Source organism: Hypomesus nipponensis, chromosome 27 (genome assembly GCF_054491055.1).
Source record: "Hypomesus nipponensis isolate SF chromosome 27, ASM5449105v1, whole genome shotgun sequence".
Lineage (NCBI taxonomy): Eukaryota > Metazoa > Chordata > Actinopteri > Osmeriformes > Osmeridae > Hypomesus > Hypomesus nipponensis.
In genome coordinates this window covers 2,892,959-2,910,978 of record NC_140387.1, presented here as the reverse complement: position 1 = coordinate 2,910,978, position 18,020 = coordinate 2,892,959, and the positions used below count along the sequence as shown (strand labels likewise).

Here is an 18,020-nt window from a genome sequence, read left to right as displayed (position 1 = left end):
GCACTGAAATGTGGAGTTGAAAAGTCTCTTGCACGTTTTCAGCTCAGGTTTTGTATTGGCGGAGCAAAACCCAACCTATCTACGTCACAGCCACCTATCTACATCAGATCACTGCATGGCTCCTCCTCTCACCCGGTGAAACGGTATAAAGCCTGGAGCTCATTTGCATAATGGGTCCTCCCACTCCACTTCAGTTACGACTCGTACAGTAGTCAGATTGTTATTGTAGTGACATTAGCTAGCTAGCTAGGTACAGGATGTCTCCCTCCACCCGGACCTGCATCTTTCCTGGATGCAAGAACTTCCACAACAGCGCTGCATCGCTATTTCAATTTCCCAGTGATGAGGAAAGGAAAAAGAGGTGGATTGATTTTGTGAAGAGCCACACCGATGGAGAACTCCGCATCAACTCCAACAGCCGCCTCTGCTGTGAACATTTCACGCCGGATAGTTTTAACATGGACCCACGGACGGGGTTCACGGACACACGGCTTCTCTTGCAGCGCGGAGCAGTACCAAGCATCGCTTTCCCGGACGTTCCTCCTCCGGTCGCACCTGGACCATCCACCGCTGCCAGCATTTCATCACTCGGCGTAAGTTCTGTGTGCTTGTTATAATTACACTAGATAACTTTTCCAGAGGTATCTGCTATGAGTTAGTGCAAACTGCTAACTTGATATTACTCGGTGTAGAGTGATGGTATTTTGGTGAAATGTTAATCTAGCTAATGTGCTAAAGTAGTTGGAAAGCTCACTGTCGGCTATCTCTGGTGTTCATTTTTAATCCTGTGTTACAGCTCAGGGGAACAAAGTTCATTTATATGCATCTGTTTGTTTCACTCATTGAACCAACGAGTCCTATTTCATTGCTCTAAAACGCTCAGTGTCCGGCTTGCCGTAGCGTCCATTATCCGGGTCATAGGTAGCCTACTTGAGAGAGGCGGCGCCTTCCAGCAAGGGGGCGGAGCTTCAGGTCCTTCCGGCCACACGCCCCCCCCAGTATCAAGAGGAGAACACTGCTGATTTTCTCACGCCGGTGTTTTTTTTTCATTCGAATTTGGGTGGGTAATTAACACATTCTTCTGTGATGTGATGAACTTAAAACTCAATTTCAGTTCTGCTTTACAGCACGTAGGCCTACATGGTATTGTCGCACCCAACAGTTTCCTCGTGAGACATGAGACTGTAAAACAAAATTGTCAACAACAATGTCGATTGTCGAGCATCTCTTGCAAATTCCTATCGTCCGGTGGTGCACCGAAAGCTGTGACCCATCAGAAACTGACCAAAGAGGGCGCTGCTGCACATCGTCTGCCCGTGCCTGGTAGACAATGGAGGGCAAAGAAGAGCGTCTACGCTAACGGTGTAAACATTTAGATTACATCCACGGGTGCAAGCTGTATGATTATTCGCAGCTTGTTGTTGCTTCGTAAGGAGAACGAGTAAACCGCTGGTGACCATATTAACCACATCATGCATAGTAATATGTTTATCTTAAATGTTTCTAAACGTGTATTTATTTTTGACTGCATGCAGAGGTTACATTTGTAATAACCTAGCTACCTAAAACGTTACACTAGACTTACATTTAAAACATTTAAATAATCATATTCTACTGTAAAGAAAAAACTAAATATTTAATGGACCAGCACATTGGGTCAATTGTCAGGATATGTGACCCCCGGTAACTGCAGTGGTCACCCCTTCACAGTAATCTGGACACATCTTTTCTTAGTTGGGGTCCTTACAGAGCCAGTACCACATCTGACTGCAGTCAGAATGTGTGACCCCGCTGTAACTGCTTCATAAAGGAGTTAAACTTCAAAATATTGTTTGGGGTAGTTTGCATCCCATCACACTAATCTGGACACGTTTTCTTATTTGGAGTCATCACATAGCCAGTACCACAGAGGTCACCATAAAGCGCGTAAACTGGTTGAAATGCGTGTGTCTCACGGCCAATGCGTGAGAGTTGGCAGCCCTGCCGAATGAAGTGCATCCAATGTAGGGGCAAACTGATTCACGGCGCTTTACTACTGTTTGCTTCGGTTTGAATTGCGTCCGATGTATGGAGAAACGGATAGTGAGCGCCGTAACTAGACTTACTGACCGAGGGTTGCATCGGTTTTGAGTGTGATTTAGTAGTTTCTGCAATTAATTATACCCCATTTCATCTGTCAATTAATAGGTGAAACATTGCGCCCAGTGTCGAAGCAATTAGCCTCCTGGTCCCGTTCATGTTTTCGCCGCTATAGTTTTTATTTTGGGTCAGTAGCCTACAGCAGGCTTGCCTATGGAGGCACAAATATTCAAAGAGTTGCTGGATTATCTTGTTGAAGGACAATATCCAGAAAATTCTGACAAACACCACCGCTTCACCATTCGAAGAAGGGCTGCAAACTACTGCGTCGAAGGTAGGCTACAGTAAGGTATTTTACAAAATGCGTTATTATTAGGCCTACAAAACAATTCATTTTTGAAATACATCGTCCTCACTCAACAACTGTTATTCTCCCTTCTAGATGATCAATTATATTACATAAGACACAAGGGTTCTGACAAAGAAGTCAAAGCCAAAGTTCTGTGTGGTGCAGACGCAGACTCCATTTTTAGAGAATTTCACGCCAGTGAAACAAGTGCACACTGCGGCCAAATTAGAACAAGGGATGCCATTTCTCTTAGGTATTATTGGCCTTCCATGACATCTGACATCAACAAATGGGTACGTAGGTTTTTCCATATTTCAATCTGCAACTTAAATTTTAAAAGCGTCGACAATTGCGCACCAGAAATTGAGAAAAGCAACTTTATCAATTACGAATGTGAAAAGTTTCTCATTAGATGTTACCTTTAATTAGACTACCTAGAAAGTCATTAGGTCTTTCACAGATACAGCACAGGCTATCAGCCTGTTTAAAGCTGACCATAAATGAAGGCCTTTGTCTATATAGGTATCAGAATGCGCTGTTTGCCAGCAGAAGAGAGCTGAAATAAAGGTTGCCACTGATTACAAGGCTATCAAGGTAAATGTTTTTTTTTAAATCACTTACTATAGCTTTATTTTATCATTAAAGTAACATTTACTACATTTTCAATGTAAATCTATGACATAATTACTACGAGGAAACAACAAACCGCGAATAATCATTCAGCTTGCACCCGTGGATGTAATTTAGAGAATGTCTAATAAGGGAGACAGGCTCCGATGTAATGGATACATGTTTACGCCGTTTGCGTAGACACTCTTCTTTGCCCTCCATTGTCTACCACGGGCAGACGATGTGCAGCAGCGCCCTCTGTGGTCACAGCTTTCGGTGCACCGGAACTCCAACGGGCTTGCGACAAAAATGGCGGAACCAGAGGAGTCGGGAAGATCTCTGGTGAACATTTCTACATTATTATTTGAATTAACTATCAATTAAAATCAGTTGGTGGGGTCCGTCATCTTGATAGCTTGCCATGCTACCTGGCTAGTTGTGCAGTGGGGTTTCGCCACACCGTACTTGTACATATGAACTCGATAATCCAGTCAGCTAGCATGCAGAGGATGTTTTACAATCTACAAAAACATGAAATCTCAAGTTTGTTATACCTGGTATTTATGTAAATTATTTTAAATGCATAGGCCTACAGGAATTGCAAGGGTAATACATTTGTGCTTTTAGTGTATTGTAACGACCCTGTATTATAGTTTTTCATTGTTTGCAGGCATTCATTACTTCAGGGCAGACAGTAAGGTTGGGGGTGAAGATGGGTAATTCCGCGAGTGTTGGGAAGTTATACATTTCTCTGTCTCAGTTTGGTTACGGTAGTGAAAAGACGAGTTGTGTGTTGCATTATTATTGAGTGTTGCACTGTGTGGAGTTAGCGGTGCGGGCTATGGCCAGAACAACAGCCCAGTTTAATAAATAAAGCGTGTGTTGAGTTCGGACATTTAAAGTCTCACTGAGTCATTCCTATGTCGTGGTCATTACAGTATAATGCATTTGTATTAAGGGAATCACACACACAATACTTTCAGAAAACATACTATCATTAAATCAGCTTTAGGGCTGGAAATATATTTCATAATATCCATCAGCCCAACAGAGTAACATAGTTATCTATATCATATTTTGAGATATAATTCATCAGTTGGATTGTCTTCCTACAGCATGAACACCAGATCATGAGGACCTTCGATGAGGTAATGAAGCTGGGCAGATACGACGCTGCCCTCTCGGCCTCTTCCTCGGGCGGCGCCGACCGGGAGGCAGGTCCAGCGAAAGGCAGAGAGGAGACGGACGAGGCGGCTGAAGAGACCAACGCCTCTCTCCGCGAGCCGTTCTTTGCGTCCGGGCATCGAGGGAGCAGCCTGGAGGAGGAGCTGGATGGACTTCCCGTCTTTGGTGTGGACGACGAGGAGGACGACTGGCAGTTTTCGCTGCCCATGGACACACTTGCGGATCTAGACACGGATAGGATTGGCGCCCGGTTAACTGATGAATCGTCTGACAGACAGACAGATGTTCAGGGGGCCCCCCTGACCAGTGCGAAGGCCCCAGAGGGGAGAGCTACGTTGGGGGAAAGGAGAGTGTCCAGTCCCCCTCCCTCCCCTGACAGTCTTGGTAAGACCGATTCCAGGAGCCCTGTCAGTCCCGCTGTAACTACGTTGTGACTGTGAGTTTAGATCAAGGGATGTTATTTCTCCTTTTCTGTGTGTCTCACAAGATGGAGCTGTTGTGAACTATCCAGGAGGAGGAGATCCTCCGTGTCACCAAGTGGAGGTGGGTGTCACCTGTATCTTAGGTGTTCACTAGAACAAACAATTCAGCAATTAACGACGCATGTGTATCTAATATAGCATCATCATTTCAGTGTTTTTCCAAAAGCCTGTCACCAACATCACTGTATTCTGCCTAGTCACCACAGAGGTCAGACTGTGGTGCCATAGCAGTCGAGGCCCCCACTTCGCCACTGATCAAGATTAAGGATGAACCGATAGACGAGGACTACGACGCAGCCCTACTGCCTCAGTCCTCCAGCAGACAGGTCAAAGAGGAGCTGGAGAACCAGGAGGTCAGGCTCTCGTTCAGGCTCTCGTTCAGGCCCTCGTTCAGGCCCTCGGCGGTCTAAACTAGACCGGGAGCGTCAGAGAGAGACGTTACTGAGCGTGTTGTTTGTGTTGCAGGATGAGTTGAGGATCAGCTCTGTGTACTCTGTGGGAGGAGAGCCCTCGTACAGCGCCCCCAGTGGTGAGAGTGAAGACCAGCGCTCACACACAGTCTGAGCACTGCTCGTTCTGTTCACCTGGTTATCTACTAGAGGGGTGGGCTTAGATGCTACCTTCTGCTACTTTTGAGCATCCAACTTTGTCTCTACCTCCAGTCGCAGGTCCCACCACCCACACTCCCTCCATATTTGGTCCTGGGAGGAGCTTGGCTCCAGCCCCATTGGTCCAGCCTCCCCCGCCTCCCCTGGCTCCGCCCCCCCCTGGCAGAGGCAGTAACTCTGCTAACATCAGGTGCTGCGGCTGCTCCAAGGTGCTGTTAAAGGGACAGACGGCCTTCCAGAAGAAGGGCTCCACCCAGCTGTTCTGCTCCACCGTCTGCCTCACTGGCTTCCTGCCTCCCACCGTCCCTGCCCGGCCCTGCCACCAGTGCCTCAAGTACCTCCTCTGTTATTGTGTTGTTTTGTGTGTCTTCCCTGCAAGTGCTCTTAAGTTTCTTTAGATGGGGTGAATTAAACTGTGTGTTTCTTTTCCCTTAAACCTCGCAGGGACATTGAGAACCCTTTGAATGTGGTCAGAGTTTTGGTGGACAACAACCTAAAGGACTTCTGCAGTCGTTTCTGCCTGTCTGCGTTCAATCGCAAAAAGAAGACTGACCCCCCTACCCCCAAACTTCCCTGCTGCAGCGTTTGCAATAAATCCAACAAGGTAAAGGTTGACAGTCTGCAGCCATTTCTTCTAAACACCCTCATCAACACACAGACGCTCTCCCATCGCAACACAAACCTGCCCTCACCCCCCTGTTCCTCATTCAGGTTCAGCATGAGGTAATCTATCACGGTGAGGTCCATAAACTGTGCAGCGACTACTGTTTCTTCACGTGGCGCCGCAACCGCAACCTGGCCATGAACTGCTGCGAGAGCTGTGGCATGTACTGTAGCAGTAAAGGAGGCGGATGCCAGAACCTGACCATAGGAGACGTCAACCTGAGGTTCTGCAGTCCCACCTGCATCAGCACCTATAAACAGGTAGCGATGCCTCTCCAGCCGTCCAGAAGACAGATTTCTGAATGGTTGTAGATGCTAGCTCTCTAACCCTGATCACCCCTTCTCTCACTTCCCCTGTAGACCTGCTCCAAGCTGATGAAGTGTAGTCACTGTGGTAACGAGGCGATGGTGTCCACCATGTTGGTGAGCAACGACCCCTTGGGCAAGGTTAAACTGTACTGCAGCGCCACCTGTGTCAGCTACAGCCGGCCTCCACAACACATTCTCTCTGGTATGCACATTCCTCAGCCAAGGGTTACGGATAGGATATGGGGGGCAAAATGCCAATCTTAGATTTGTGCCTTGTGGTATTGCATTCATGTTTAATTAAATGAGAACTCTGAACCGTGCTTCTGTGTGACCACCGTTGTGTTTGGTGATGTCGAAACAAACACGTGACGGTCTTTCCCTGCCCTCAGGAACCCCTTTCCCCTGCACCCACTGCAAAGTGAACGCTGTCCCTCAATACCACCTCGCCATGGTGGACGGAAGCATCCGGAACTTCTGTTCCCACGACTGTGTCACCACCTTCAGGGTAACAGCCCCTTCTCACCGCGCCACAAGGCTTCCTGATTGCTACAACATGACTGTGATCCTACAGTGGTGTATCGTGATCAGCTCTGTGATGTCACTGAGTGCGTGTCCTCATTTCCCTGAGCAGAGCAGAGCTCCGCCAACCGCTCAGATGAACGGCACGTCCACCAATCCCCCGGCTCCTCCTCAGCCTGACCTTCCGGGGACAAGTTCCTCCCCCTGTGGCCTCTCTCCGCTCTCCTCCTCCCGGCCAGCTGCCCCTGGTTACATCGACGCTCCCAGCCAGACCTCCGCAGCGCCCTGTGCGTCCACCCCGGGCTCGTCCAGACCGTACGAGCAGCCCCAGCAGGGCCTCATTCCCCTCTCTACCTCACGCTTCACCGGGCCCATCCGACTCACCTGCAACTACTGCTTCGAGGAGTTCTCCTCCAAGCCTGAGCTCTTCCTGCACAAGGTACGGATGACCTCCGATGACCTGCGGCCTGACTTCAAACCTCGGTCGTCGGCCTTGGATTGGATGAGAGCTTCGATTTTCAAACACACTGAGAACTACACACTGAGGGAGTCTAATGTAAAATGTAAACTTACGTGGTGTGAATTTGGTGCGATTGTCTTACGGTGACAGAATCGGGTGTACCAGTTCTGTGGGAAGCAGTGCTGTGATCGGTTCAAGACCCAGAGGAACATCATCATGAGGTGTGAATACTGCCTGCAGGACAAGGTGGTCAAAGACATCATCATGTTCAACCACGTGGCCAGACCCTTCTGCAGCGAGAGTGAGTCCAGTGAGAAAAGCCATGCTCATGGGTTGAGCTCAACTTAGTCCACGATAGACCAGTAGATGGAAGACGTGTAGGGTGTTTTTAGGATCAATTCCTCCACTTCAACGAAGCCAAGAAGTACGTACGGTCTGTTTCTAGGAGATTAGCCAACAACCCTGTGTGTGTGTGTGTGTGTGTGTGTGTGTGTGTCTCAGGCTGTAAGCTGCTCTTCAAACACGACCTGACCAAGAAGAACAAGGACAGCCCGTGGCGCTCCTGTGCCTTCTGCTCGGGGATCTGTCAGAACATGGTAAACCACAAGATGATCCACAGTCACTTTGGAGGCCGGATGGAGGAGTTCTGCAAGCCCGAGTGCATGTCCATGTTCACCGTGCTCTTCTACGAGGTCAGTCGCACGCACGCTTCGCCCACACACGTCGATGCATTTGTGACTTAACCTGTGACTGAACCGGGAGTCAGATGGCTGAGCGGTGAGGGAATCGGGCTATTACTCAGAAAGTTGCCGGTTCAGCCGCCTGACTCCTAAGTAGAAGGTTGTTGGTTCAATTCCCGGCCGTGCAAAATGACGTTGTGTCCTTGGGCAAGGCACTTCACCCTACTTGCCTCAGAGGGGAATGTCCCTGTACTTACTGTGAGTCGCTCTGGATAAGAGCGTCTGCTAAATGACTAAATGTGACTGTGTTAACGTTCCCCGTAACAGCGTTGTTCCCTGGTTCTGTTCCCAGATGGCCAAATGTGACAATTGCAGACGCCAGGGGAAGATGGAGGAGCAGCTGCGATGTGCGGGCTCCATCCGACACTTCTGTGACTTGGCATGCACTCTGCAGTACTGCCACCGGCACATCCCGCAGATCCCTGCCAGAGGAGCATCGCAAGGTCAGATGGGTCAGGTGGCTGAGCGGTTAGAGAATCGGGATGTTCATCAAAAGGTTGCCGTTTCGATTCCCCGGCCGTGCTAAAAATGACGTGGTGTCCTTGGGCAAGGCACTTCGCTGTACTTGCTTCGGGGGGGGGGGGGGGGTGGGGGGCAGGTGGAAATGTCCCCTGTACGTACTGTAAGTCGCTCTGGATAAGAGCGTCTGCTTAATGACTGAAATGTAAATGTAAGGTATCACTGGATCCTGCAAAACTTTATTTGCATGTATGCCTTTTCCTTTTTTCCTCTCTCTACCTTTGTTTGATCTGTGACTGTGAAACTCTCCCGTCTCCTTTTAGGTAGTTCAGCCACTGTGCAAAACCTCTTCCCCAGTTCCAAGATGGCTCTGGGCATTGCTGATGGGGTGCCAGGGGCCAACACACCTACAGGGCAGCCCCACACTGCAGATACTCCCCTCACAGGTAGCTAGCCACACCTGCGGGTCTCCAACCTTTTTGGGCTCCATTTTTGCCGGATTTCGCAATCCAAGTACCCCCAATACCCGTATTTCTATCGTATAAATATGTGTTTATATCCATGTTCTCGTGATTTTTAAGGGTCTTATTTTTAAATATTCCATAGAATAAATTAAGTTAGAGTGGCTAATTTAACAATGTTATTAAAAACTTGTATTTGCTTGCAGGAGCACTTCCCACTTCTAACTCTCACGGGAGGAGTCTCGATGACGTGAGTACCGGTGTCTGTCTCAAAGGACAGCACAGCTGCCCTGGGCACAAGATTTGGGTCAGATTCACTTTGAGGGCTTATCGTCAGGACATTGACTGATCGCCTTTCTTTATAAAGCTATTCTTTTAAACTGCTTCTAGGTTTGTAAACGTGTGTGTGTGTGTGTGTGTGTGTGCAGGCAAGCACTCAGACAGATGCGATGCGGCTTCCCTTGGCTCATCGGCGGAACATGAAGAACAAAGCCATCATGTGTCGACCTTTCACACACAGCCAGGAGACACTGTGCAACCTCCCAACCCAGACCACACACACACCAGCAGGAATAACCCAGACCACACACACACCAGCAGGTACAACCCAGACCACACACACACCAGCAGGTACAACCCAGACCACACGTCACTCACACTGGCCACACGTTATACTGTACACCGTTAACTATTCATATATCGAGTGTTCATTCAGCAACCTGGGAGTGGACATGCCATCAGGCTGTCTTGCAGTCTCCCGCTAGTCAGAAGGACACGTTGGTAGTTTATGTTCAGGTTTAGTCCTAACTTTAGGTCTCTATGTCCACAGGCTTCTCTGGCTGTAGTTTCACCACCACTATAAACGAGGAGAAGGTGAAAGTGGTGATACTTCCCATCCCTGTGCCAGTCTTCATACCCATGCCGATGAACATGTACTCCCAGTGCACGCCGGTTCCCATGCCGATGCCCATTCCTGTATGTTGTGCCGGTGTGATGCTTCACAATGTCACTGATGCCATCTGGTGACGCTGGACACGTTAGTGAGGTGTATGTTTTCTCTGCCAGGTCCCTGTGCCTGTTGTGTTACCGTCTGCCCCGACTGGCTCACAGTCCAAGGACACACATGACCCACTCGTCCAATCACAAGGCATCACTGAGGAGGTTGAGGAAGTTGAGAAGGACAAACCTGTCTCCCATGGAGGTAAGGAAAACTAGTTTTACACACTTACGTTGGAATGGTCAGTCAGGATCATTTCCTCCTCAGGGATCACATATGTACATAGTGTGCAAACAGGTGTATGTGTACATGTATTCTGTTTGTCGTTTCAGACCAGGGAAGTACTTACAGTGGAGATTTGGAGTCTGAGGCGATCTCCACCCCTCTTAGCTGGGAAGAGGAATCCAACCCTGCGTCCAGCAGCCAGCGAGGGGGGGGTCCAGTGGCTGTGGACCCCCCCAGCACATCTGAGCCGGGGGCCATGGACTTGGAGGCTGACATCCCCACTGGTGAGATGGAGGTGCTGTTGACTCCAGTGCTTGCTTGGCTTGTACTGTAATATTTCTCTCGTAAGCTACAGTTTCACAAGCTGTCTGGTCATGTGCCTCTCCTCCAAACAGCAGTTAAGTAGGACACTGGTAATGCCAGCATGTATTGTTGTCCATTGTACCAACTGTGGGAGCTGGACTCTGGTTGCAGAGTGGTGTGACCCTTCTAAGAGGGCTGTCGTCAGGAGGCTGGCTGGATGTAAACGACCCAGAGAAGGTTTCTCTCCTGGCAAACGGGTATGTCACGTGGCACAGCCCCCCCCCTCCCAAAAAAAAAACAGATTTCAAAGTGGATTTTAGAGAGAAATCGTGTATTATATTTGTGTGTGGTCCGCAGAGCCGGAAGAGAGTTTGCTCTGAAGAGGGCAGCCACACTGTTTCGTCCTCCCGGACTACAAAACTGCACTATGTCTACGGGGTCCAAGCCTGGAGGAACTGGGTCCTTCAGAGGAAACGACAGCCAGACTCTGAATCCACCAGCAAATCAGGTGAGAGGCCAGAAAACCTCCTGACATGGTCAAAGTCCGGTTCAGACATAAACACATTTTTCTAACGCATGTCTCTCGTCTCTCGCTTGGGGGCAGATGGGCCTGCGGTCCTGAAGGAGGACTTTTTACAGTGCGACTCCGCTGAGCTCAGCGACGGTCTCTGCCACTTCATCACCGAGGTCCGTCGACCCAACGGAGGGCCGTACACGCCCGACAGCATCTTCTACCTCTGCCTGGGCATCCAGCTGGTAGGCCCTGACGCCGTGCCACGCCGCCACCACCACAGCGCCACGCTAAGGACCACCTCTGGTTTACATTTCTCTGTGTCTCTCCCCCCACCACCACCCCCACTGTAGTATTTATTTGAGAACGGGAGGATCGAGAACATCTTTACGGACGAGTTGTACAGCCGCTTCACCGTGGAGATCACCCGGATCCTGGAGCGCTGGAGACCGACCCTCACCCCCAGCGGTACGGCTCGTCTGTGTCATATCATGTTTGGCGCCTCAGCAGGAAACGTCCCAGGGAACACCGACTGCTGTTGTTGATTTTGGCCAGACGCTGCCATGTCTGGTGATGATGCTCTGTCTGGGCTTGTTCTCAAACCTGTTCCTCTCTGTGTGCCCTTGTATACTTTCTTTCTCCATCTTTTTCTTTCTCTCTCTCTCTCTCTCTCTCTGTCTCTGTCTCTGTCTCTGTCTCTCTGTCTCTGTCTCTCTGTCTCTGTCTCTGTCTCTCTATATCTCTCTCTCTGTATCTCTCTCTCTCTTTATCTCTCTCTGGCTCTCTGTGCTTGTCTCTCTCTCTCTCTCTCTGGCTCTCTGTGCTTGTCTCTCTCTCTCTCTCTCTGGCTCTCTCTGGCTCTGTGTCTGTCTCTCTCTCAGGCTACCTCTGCTCGCGAGTGGAGGAGGACTACCTGTGGGAGTGTAAGCAGCTGGGCACCTACTCTCCCATCGTGCTGCTTAACACTCTGCTGTTCTTCAGCACCAAGACCTTCCGCTTCACCGACGCCGGCCAACACAGGCGGCTGTCCTTCGCCAACTTCACGCACTGCACCCGCTCGCCCGGCAAGATTGACTACCTCAGGTTCAGACCCCCGCACAGAGACCAGGGAACCTCAGGTTGGAAACCTCCTCGCCGTTCCACAGCAATTAAGAGCAGTGGTACACGACGTAGCGTGCGTGTTTCAAGTTGTTCTTCGCCGTTTGTTTACACACAGAGCTGTTGCCAGTCTCGCCAGGCAAGAGGAAGATGGAGGAAGAGGAGGAAGACATGGAGATGCCCGAGAACAGGGAGAACCCGCTCCACTGCCCTGTCCAGCTCTACGAGTTCTACCTCTCCAAATGGTGAGGCCTTCAACTGGGCGTTATTTGTCGATGTTCGTTCGATGCACTCTCAATGTGTGTCGACTGTCTGTGTTCTGTGCCGTACGTCAAATAGCCTCTCGGGGACATTTAGTCATTTAGCAGACGCTCTTATCCAGAGCGAGGACATTGACTTTTTCTAAATGTTAGTTGTTGTTGTTGTTGTTACATTTGATTGCATGGTTCTATTCTTCAACGTTCTTGTTTGTGTCTCGTGAATGGCCGCTCTGCTGTCTCCCCGCCGAGTTATTAAACACCAATCAGTGGCCGCGGGGTTTAGGAGTCCTGAGTTTATTTGAGATTCACTCTCCTGGCTTATCTCTCCCTTCCCCTGTCCTGTTCTTCAGCTCAGAGTCGGTGAAGAACAGAGACGACCTGTTCTACTTGCAGCCCCTGGTCTCCTGCCACCCCGACAGCCCGCGCTGGTTCTCCTCCCAGCCACTGGATGGCGCTACGCTGGACAGCATGCTCACACGCATCCTGGCTGTGAGGCAAGTGCACCTGGATGAAGGTTCCAAGGCCTCCACAGACGACGGCGGCGGGTCACCGTGACGACAGACTTGAGGCTTTTTCTTCCGTTGTTTTAACTGACTTCCTGACTGAAAGAGAACTTTTGGCTTTCCATTAACTTTTTTCAGATTTTTTCTGAGGATGAAGAACCTAAAGGGTTTGAGACATTTTGGCTTCTTGGAAAATCTTGAAGAAAGATGGTGATAGAGTTCACAGTCATACACTGACATTATCATGTGATTCTAAACTATGCTATTTAGGTTTGAATATGATTACTTGCATTTAAATGTAGGCATTTTTTAAAAGTATGTATTGAAAGTGGGTCATTGAGTTTGTAAGATTGTTTGGTTTAGGTCGGATTCATAATTTTACCAAGCTGCCTTATTCATAGGAGAGCCATTTTGTCATCTACTACACTAACCAAGATTGTCAAAATTTTAAAACTATGTTGTTTGCAGTTGTATGGATTCCTCAGTTGCTGATATGAATCAGAGGTGTGATCATATAAACAACTATTAAAAAGAGAAACGGTCAATTACTAGTATGAAAGCCATATTTTCTTTTTTTTTAATTTATGAACAATTGCTTTTATTTGATTTTAATGTATGTGGAACATCTTGGGACTTCTACACATAAGACTGCCTGGGACATTTTGTCTCGACCGCTAACCCTGGCTTGTACCTCGCGGTAACGTCGAGTGGCTCTCAAGTCACTTGGTTGCCACATGACGTTTTTGTCTCCTTCTCAGACGCTGGTTGCACAATCTCGCCAGTAGGAGGCGATAGATAATCGGATCAACTTTTTGCAGACAACTTTTGCTCCACAAAAAACGGACATGTGAGAACTGCAGTTCAGAGTTCATATAGTTACCAGGACAAAGCGTGCACACTCTTACATCAGCAACTGCTACATTAAGTTTAAAAATGAATACTAGTGGTAGTGGCAATCGTTCCGGAAAAACATTCCTTTTTACATCGGAGTCCGTTGGGGAAGGACATGCGGGTACCGTTGGAGCGTGGATTGACTTATTTATATAACAATGACGTGTTTCGATTAAGTTGTCATAGCCGTTTCAGACTCTGGTTAACCGAACAATATGCTTACTAGTGAGGTGTTCGATACCAGCGTAGATGTTGTAAACATGTTTCTATTGCTGTTTTTGCATCTCAGATAAGATGTGCGACCAAATTAGTGACGCTGTTCTTGATGCATATCTCATCCAGGACCCTGATTCCAGAGTAGCATGCGGTAAGTGTAGGCCTAGTGTGTCCTATTTTAACCTGTTTAAAACCCGGTTACAGTTATTCATTTGAAAGCCCAAGATAAAAGTTAGACCCATCATGAGTGCAACATGCCATCTAATGTGCAAACTCAAAAACAGGTAGCCTACTACCATGTGCATCTAGGTAGGAAACTGTTGGTACCTAGTTGACACTCAACTATCTTGTTACGGCCTTTCTGTTATTATTTTGGTTTCAGAATGTGTGGCCAAAACGGGAATGATCTTGCTGTGTGGGGAAGTTACCTCCAAGGGGAAAGTGGATATACAGACCGTGGTCAGGAACACGGTGAAGAAAATCGGTTACGACGATTCTTCCAAAGGTAAATATGGATGTGTTCACATCCTTGCACATTGCATACTTTCTGGATGATGGCATCAGCTCAGTGAGAGAGCATTTGTCTGCAGATAAATTAGCTTTAGTTGGGCAACCAGTTTGAATCTCTCCTGTACTTGGCTTTGGTTAAAAGCGTATTCTATGAGCACACGTTGTTCTTAATTTGACAACAAGAAGTTGGCTGAAGCAGAATCGACTTAGTACCATGTCATTGGGCTTTCACTGAGCTGCTTAATCCCGCAGGTTTTGATTATAAGACGTGCAACGTGCTGGTGGCGCTGGAACCGCAGTGTGCGGAGATTGCAGACTGCGTGTTTGAGGGAAGGGACCAGGAGGACATTGGTGCTGGCGATCAGGTAGGCCTGAAGTTATTGAGCCTTACTTGGACCATGCCCCTTTGTTTTTGCAATACTTAAGGGTTAATAAGTGGCCTACCCACTGAAGGGGGACTTCCTGTATGGTAGTAGTGACATGCGCACGCAGTTGCAACGCAATAAATGCGTTGGAGTGTGAAACCTAGATTTATTAAGAAAATGCCAAATTTGATCTAAATGTGCAAAGCTGGTGTAAGAATATCCTATTATTCACACAGCTATTATCTGGCTGTCTGCAATTTACATTATTATCCATATTTATTATCTCAGTGGGGTGTAAACTTAATGACAATATTTTAATCACTGAATACCTAAGGTTAACGTTAGGACGTGTACAACTGTTCATGTTTGTGTACTACCCATCTTCTTTGTTCAGACGATCTGAATGGGTTGAACTCCTCCTGTATAAATATAGTCCACCCGCGCCAGTGAAAAGCTTGTTTTAAGATGGCGTAGCTTGTGGGTAAAAATCAGAATGAGCAGCGCAACTACACCCAAGGGTTTAGCAGGCCTGGTTGTCTAATGCCGGTTGTCTTGCCAGGGCCTGATGTTTGGCTACGCCACGGATGAGACAGAAGAATGCATGCCCTTGACCATCCTCCTGGCTCACAAGCTCAACTTCAGGATAAAGGAGCTGTCTAGAAACGGAGAGTGTCCGTGGATACTCCCCGACTCAAAAACACAGGTAAGTGGAGGGGGGGGGGGGGGCCGGGGCACCTTTTGGAAGCTCATGCGCACGTTGTTCTGAATGGCAGCGACTTCTACAAACGGCCTATTCGATACAGTGCTTATACTGCTCGCTCTTCGATCCTAATTCCTTCTCTCCAGGTCACCGTGGAGTACCGGGACGACCATGGAGCCATGGAGCCGATACGCGTCCACACTGTGGTCATCTCAGTCCAGCACAGCCCTGACATCACTCTGGAGGAGATCCGCCGGAGCCTGAGAGAGAAGGTCATCGCCGCGGTCATCCCTGCCAAGTATCTGGACGACAGGACCATCTACCACCTGTTACCCAGTGGGATGTTCCTCTATGGAGGGCCACAGGTGAGGGTGAAACAGGCGTGCAAGGCTATCTTGGAACGAAATAAGGGGGCACCCCAGTATTTCAGTGGGTAAGAGTGTGTACAGTTAAGGCTTATGGCTTCGAATCCAACTGAGGCCATTTCTTGCTTTCCTCCCGTCATTTTGATACCAGCCAATAATCGTGTGTGTGTGGTTTGTGGGGCGTGTGGTGTGTGTGTTTTCCCCTCTGCGGATAGGCTGATGCAGGACTCACGGGCCGCAAGATCATAGTGGACACTTACGGTGGTTGGGGCGGCCACGGAGGCGGGGCCTTCTCGGGGAAGGACTACTCCAAAGTGGACCGTTCTGGGGCCTACGCCGCACGCTGGGTGGCTAAGTCTCTGGTGAAGGCCAAGCTCTGCCGGAGAGCCCTGGTTCAGGTGAGCAGCTGTGAAAAAAAAAACACAGCTGCTCACAGCTGGTCTCTAAAACACGCGTGTGTGTGCGCGCGCGCGTGTGTGTGTGCTCGCTCGCAGTTGTGGTTCACGTTATGCGCTCAACTTGTTTTCTTCCACCGTGGCCCTGATAACGTGTTTGCTCATCACATAAGAGGTCAACTGATGCTATGGACATTGTCCCTCTACGCTTGCCCAGGTCTCCTATGCCATTGCCGTGAGCCACCCCCTGTCCATCTCTGTGTTTCACTACGGTACATCAACCAGGGACGAAGACGAGCTACTGCAGATAGTCCAGAAGAACTTTGACCTGAGGCCTGGGGTCATTGTGAAGTAAGTACTGGGAGGGTGTCAGATGGCTGAGCGGTTAGGGAATCGGGCTACCAATCAGAAGGTTGTCGGTTCGATTCCCGGCTGGGGTAAAAATGACGTTGTGTCCCTGAGCAAGGCACCTCACCCTATTCGCCTCGAAGGGAAATGTCCCTGTACTTACTGTAAGTCGCTCTGGATGCCTCATGTATAAACGTTGCGAACACACAAAAAGCTTGCGTACGCTGGTTTTCACGCACACTTTGTGATGTATAAAGATTTACTTGACGTGAGAATGTGCGGGCCGTCCGCAAAGTCTTGTCTGGCTCTGTAACATGGCGAATTCTAACTGAAAAGTGCCGAAACTCACCAAACATTACAAAATAAAGTTCAGACAAAGAAATTACCTCAGGAGCTCATTTATAAACCATCTGCATATTCATTTATGGGAGGAGACAAGGCGGGGTCAGTAGCTCATTCAATCTCACGTTGATTGTGATTTATAAAGGAAAGGTGCGCGGGACCTGGCGTACGACGTTTTGGCCGTACGCCATCTTCTGGTATGAAAGCTTCCTTCAATCCTTCCATGAGGCCCCTCGTCGTGTGTTCTTTGCATTGAGGCAGCTGTATGACTTATGAGTAAAGCCTGTAGAGCCAGTCTGATGTGTGTGTGTTTTGTCCTCAGGGAGTTGGGTCTGAAGAGGCCTATCTACCAGTCCACAGCTTGCTATGGGCACTTTGGCAGAGATGAGTTTCCATGGGAACAGGCCAAGCCCTTGGCCTTTTGAGAAGAGCTGAACCTTTCCGATTTTTATACTCCATAATCAATGACAGGGTATCATAGTGTGCTTATTTAGCAGATGCTTTTATCCCAAAGCAATGTGGAGGGTGATTTGAACCTGTGACCTCTTGATCTGTAGTCAAAACTCTCTAGCCTCTGAGCCATAGGTTATGGGAGTAAATTATTCATTTACTTATGTGTAAACTAGATCTAGTTAGATAAGTGAAATAGAAACAGTTGATCGATGTTAATTTCAGAGAATAATGTAATTGTCTTTAGGACGGGTGTTTTTAATATTTATATTTTGTGTGTCTTTTCATGTTCTATTCGTTTTTTTAAAATCTTTATTCTCGTTCATGTTTGTTAATGTGGGTAATTGTACTGATCAATTGTTCCCTATACTGTGGGTGAACAAGTTTATTTTCTAAATGAGATTTTATCTCAGTGAGAATCAAGATACATTCTCAAACTTGAAATCATACTACATTTCCTTTAACAATGTCTGAGCAAGTGGGGGCAGAACCTTTAATAAACGCATGTAATCATGTAGGGAATAATTCGATGTTGTGATGTCTCTTCTAATCAAACTGTGTCCATGTGCTGTACATTGTTCTTTTCACCGAAATACCATTAAAAAATATATATATCAA

General features: G+C 48.3%; 2 protein-coding genes across 6 annotated transcripts; both read left to right on the top strand.

The window, feature by feature from the left end:
* The first annotated feature begins 207 nt into the window (after positions 1-207).
* On the top strand, positions 208-13,602 carry LOC146220403 (zinc finger MYM-type protein 4). Of its 5 annotated transcripts, XM_084693504.1 has the most exons (31): positions 1,066-1,479; positions 2,339-2,413; positions 2,522-2,721; positions 2,951-3,022; positions 3,239-3,379; positions 4,153-4,606; positions 4,710-4,765; positions 4,902-5,057; positions 5,170-5,233; positions 5,367-5,646; positions 5,757-5,916; positions 6,024-6,236; positions 6,336-6,486; positions 6,674-6,789; positions 6,916-7,242; positions 7,414-7,564; positions 7,765-7,955; positions 8,296-8,446; positions 8,786-8,908; positions 9,130-9,173; positions 9,352-9,523; positions 9,753-9,898; positions 9,989-10,124; positions 10,253-10,429; positions 10,620-10,705; positions 10,806-10,956; positions 11,053-11,204; positions 11,313-11,427; positions 11,841-12,077; positions 12,176-12,302; positions 12,668-13,600. In XM_084693504.1, exons 1-31 carry the CDS (start codon positions 1,473-1,475, stop codon positions 12,870-12,872), a joined length of 4,836 nt encoding a protein of 1,611 aa, XP_084549630.1. In that variant the 5' UTR covers positions 1,066-1,472; the 3' UTR covers positions 12,873-13,600. The 5 variants fall into 5 exon arrangements, with proteins under 5 accessions (XP_084549631.1, XP_084549633.1, XP_084549629.1 ...); XM_084693503.1 differs by having other exon boundaries at positions 1,059-2,413; positions 12,668-13,602; XM_084693505.1 differs by lacking the exons at positions 1,066-1,479; positions 2,339-2,413; positions 2,522-2,721; positions 2,951-3,022; positions 3,239-3,379 and adding an exon at positions 208-593 and having other exon boundaries at positions 12,668-13,601.
* A 71-nt stretch (positions 13,603-13,673) lies between these two features.
* On the top strand, positions 13,674-18,020 carry mat2al (methionine adenosyltransferase II, alpha-like). The gene is made up of 9 exons (XM_084693508.1): positions 13,674-13,832; positions 14,001-14,078; positions 14,310-14,432; positions 14,690-14,802; positions 15,362-15,505; positions 15,649-15,867; positions 16,083-16,265; positions 16,480-16,613; positions 17,275-18,020. The coding sequence occupies exons 1-9, from the start codon at positions 13,754-13,756 to the stop codon at positions 17,375-17,377; spliced, it is 1,176 nt and encodes a 391-aa protein (XP_084549634.1). The 5' UTR covers positions 13,674-13,753; the 3' UTR covers positions 17,378-18,020.

Excerpts from the sequence above, each read along its gene's own strand:
- LOC146220403 (XM_084693503.1), top strand. The coding sequence starts at position 2,293 with ATGGAGGCACAAATATTCAAAGAGTTGCTGGATTATCTTGTTGAAGGA. Across the intron at positions 9,524-9,752 it reads GACCACACACACACCAGCAG|GCTTCTCTGGCTGTAGTTTC; the intron begins GTACAACCCAGA and ends CTATGTCCACAG. Across the intron at positions 10,430-10,619 it reads GGAGGCTGACATCCCCACTG|AGTGGTGTGACCCTTCTAAG; the intron begins GTGAGATGGAGG and ends CTCTGGTTGCAG.
- mat2al (XM_084693508.1), top strand. The coding sequence starts at position 13,754 with ATGAATACTAGTGGTAGTGGCAATCGTTCCGGAAAAACATTCCTTTTT. Across the intron at positions 13,833-14,000 it reads CGTTGGGGAAGGACATGCGG|ATAAGATGTGCGACCAAATT; the intron begins GTACCGTTGGAG and ends TTTGCATCTCAG. Across the intron at positions 15,506-15,648 it reads TCCCCGACTCAAAAACACAG|GTCACCGTGGAGTACCGGGA; the intron begins GTAAGTGGAGGG and ends CCTTCTCTCCAG.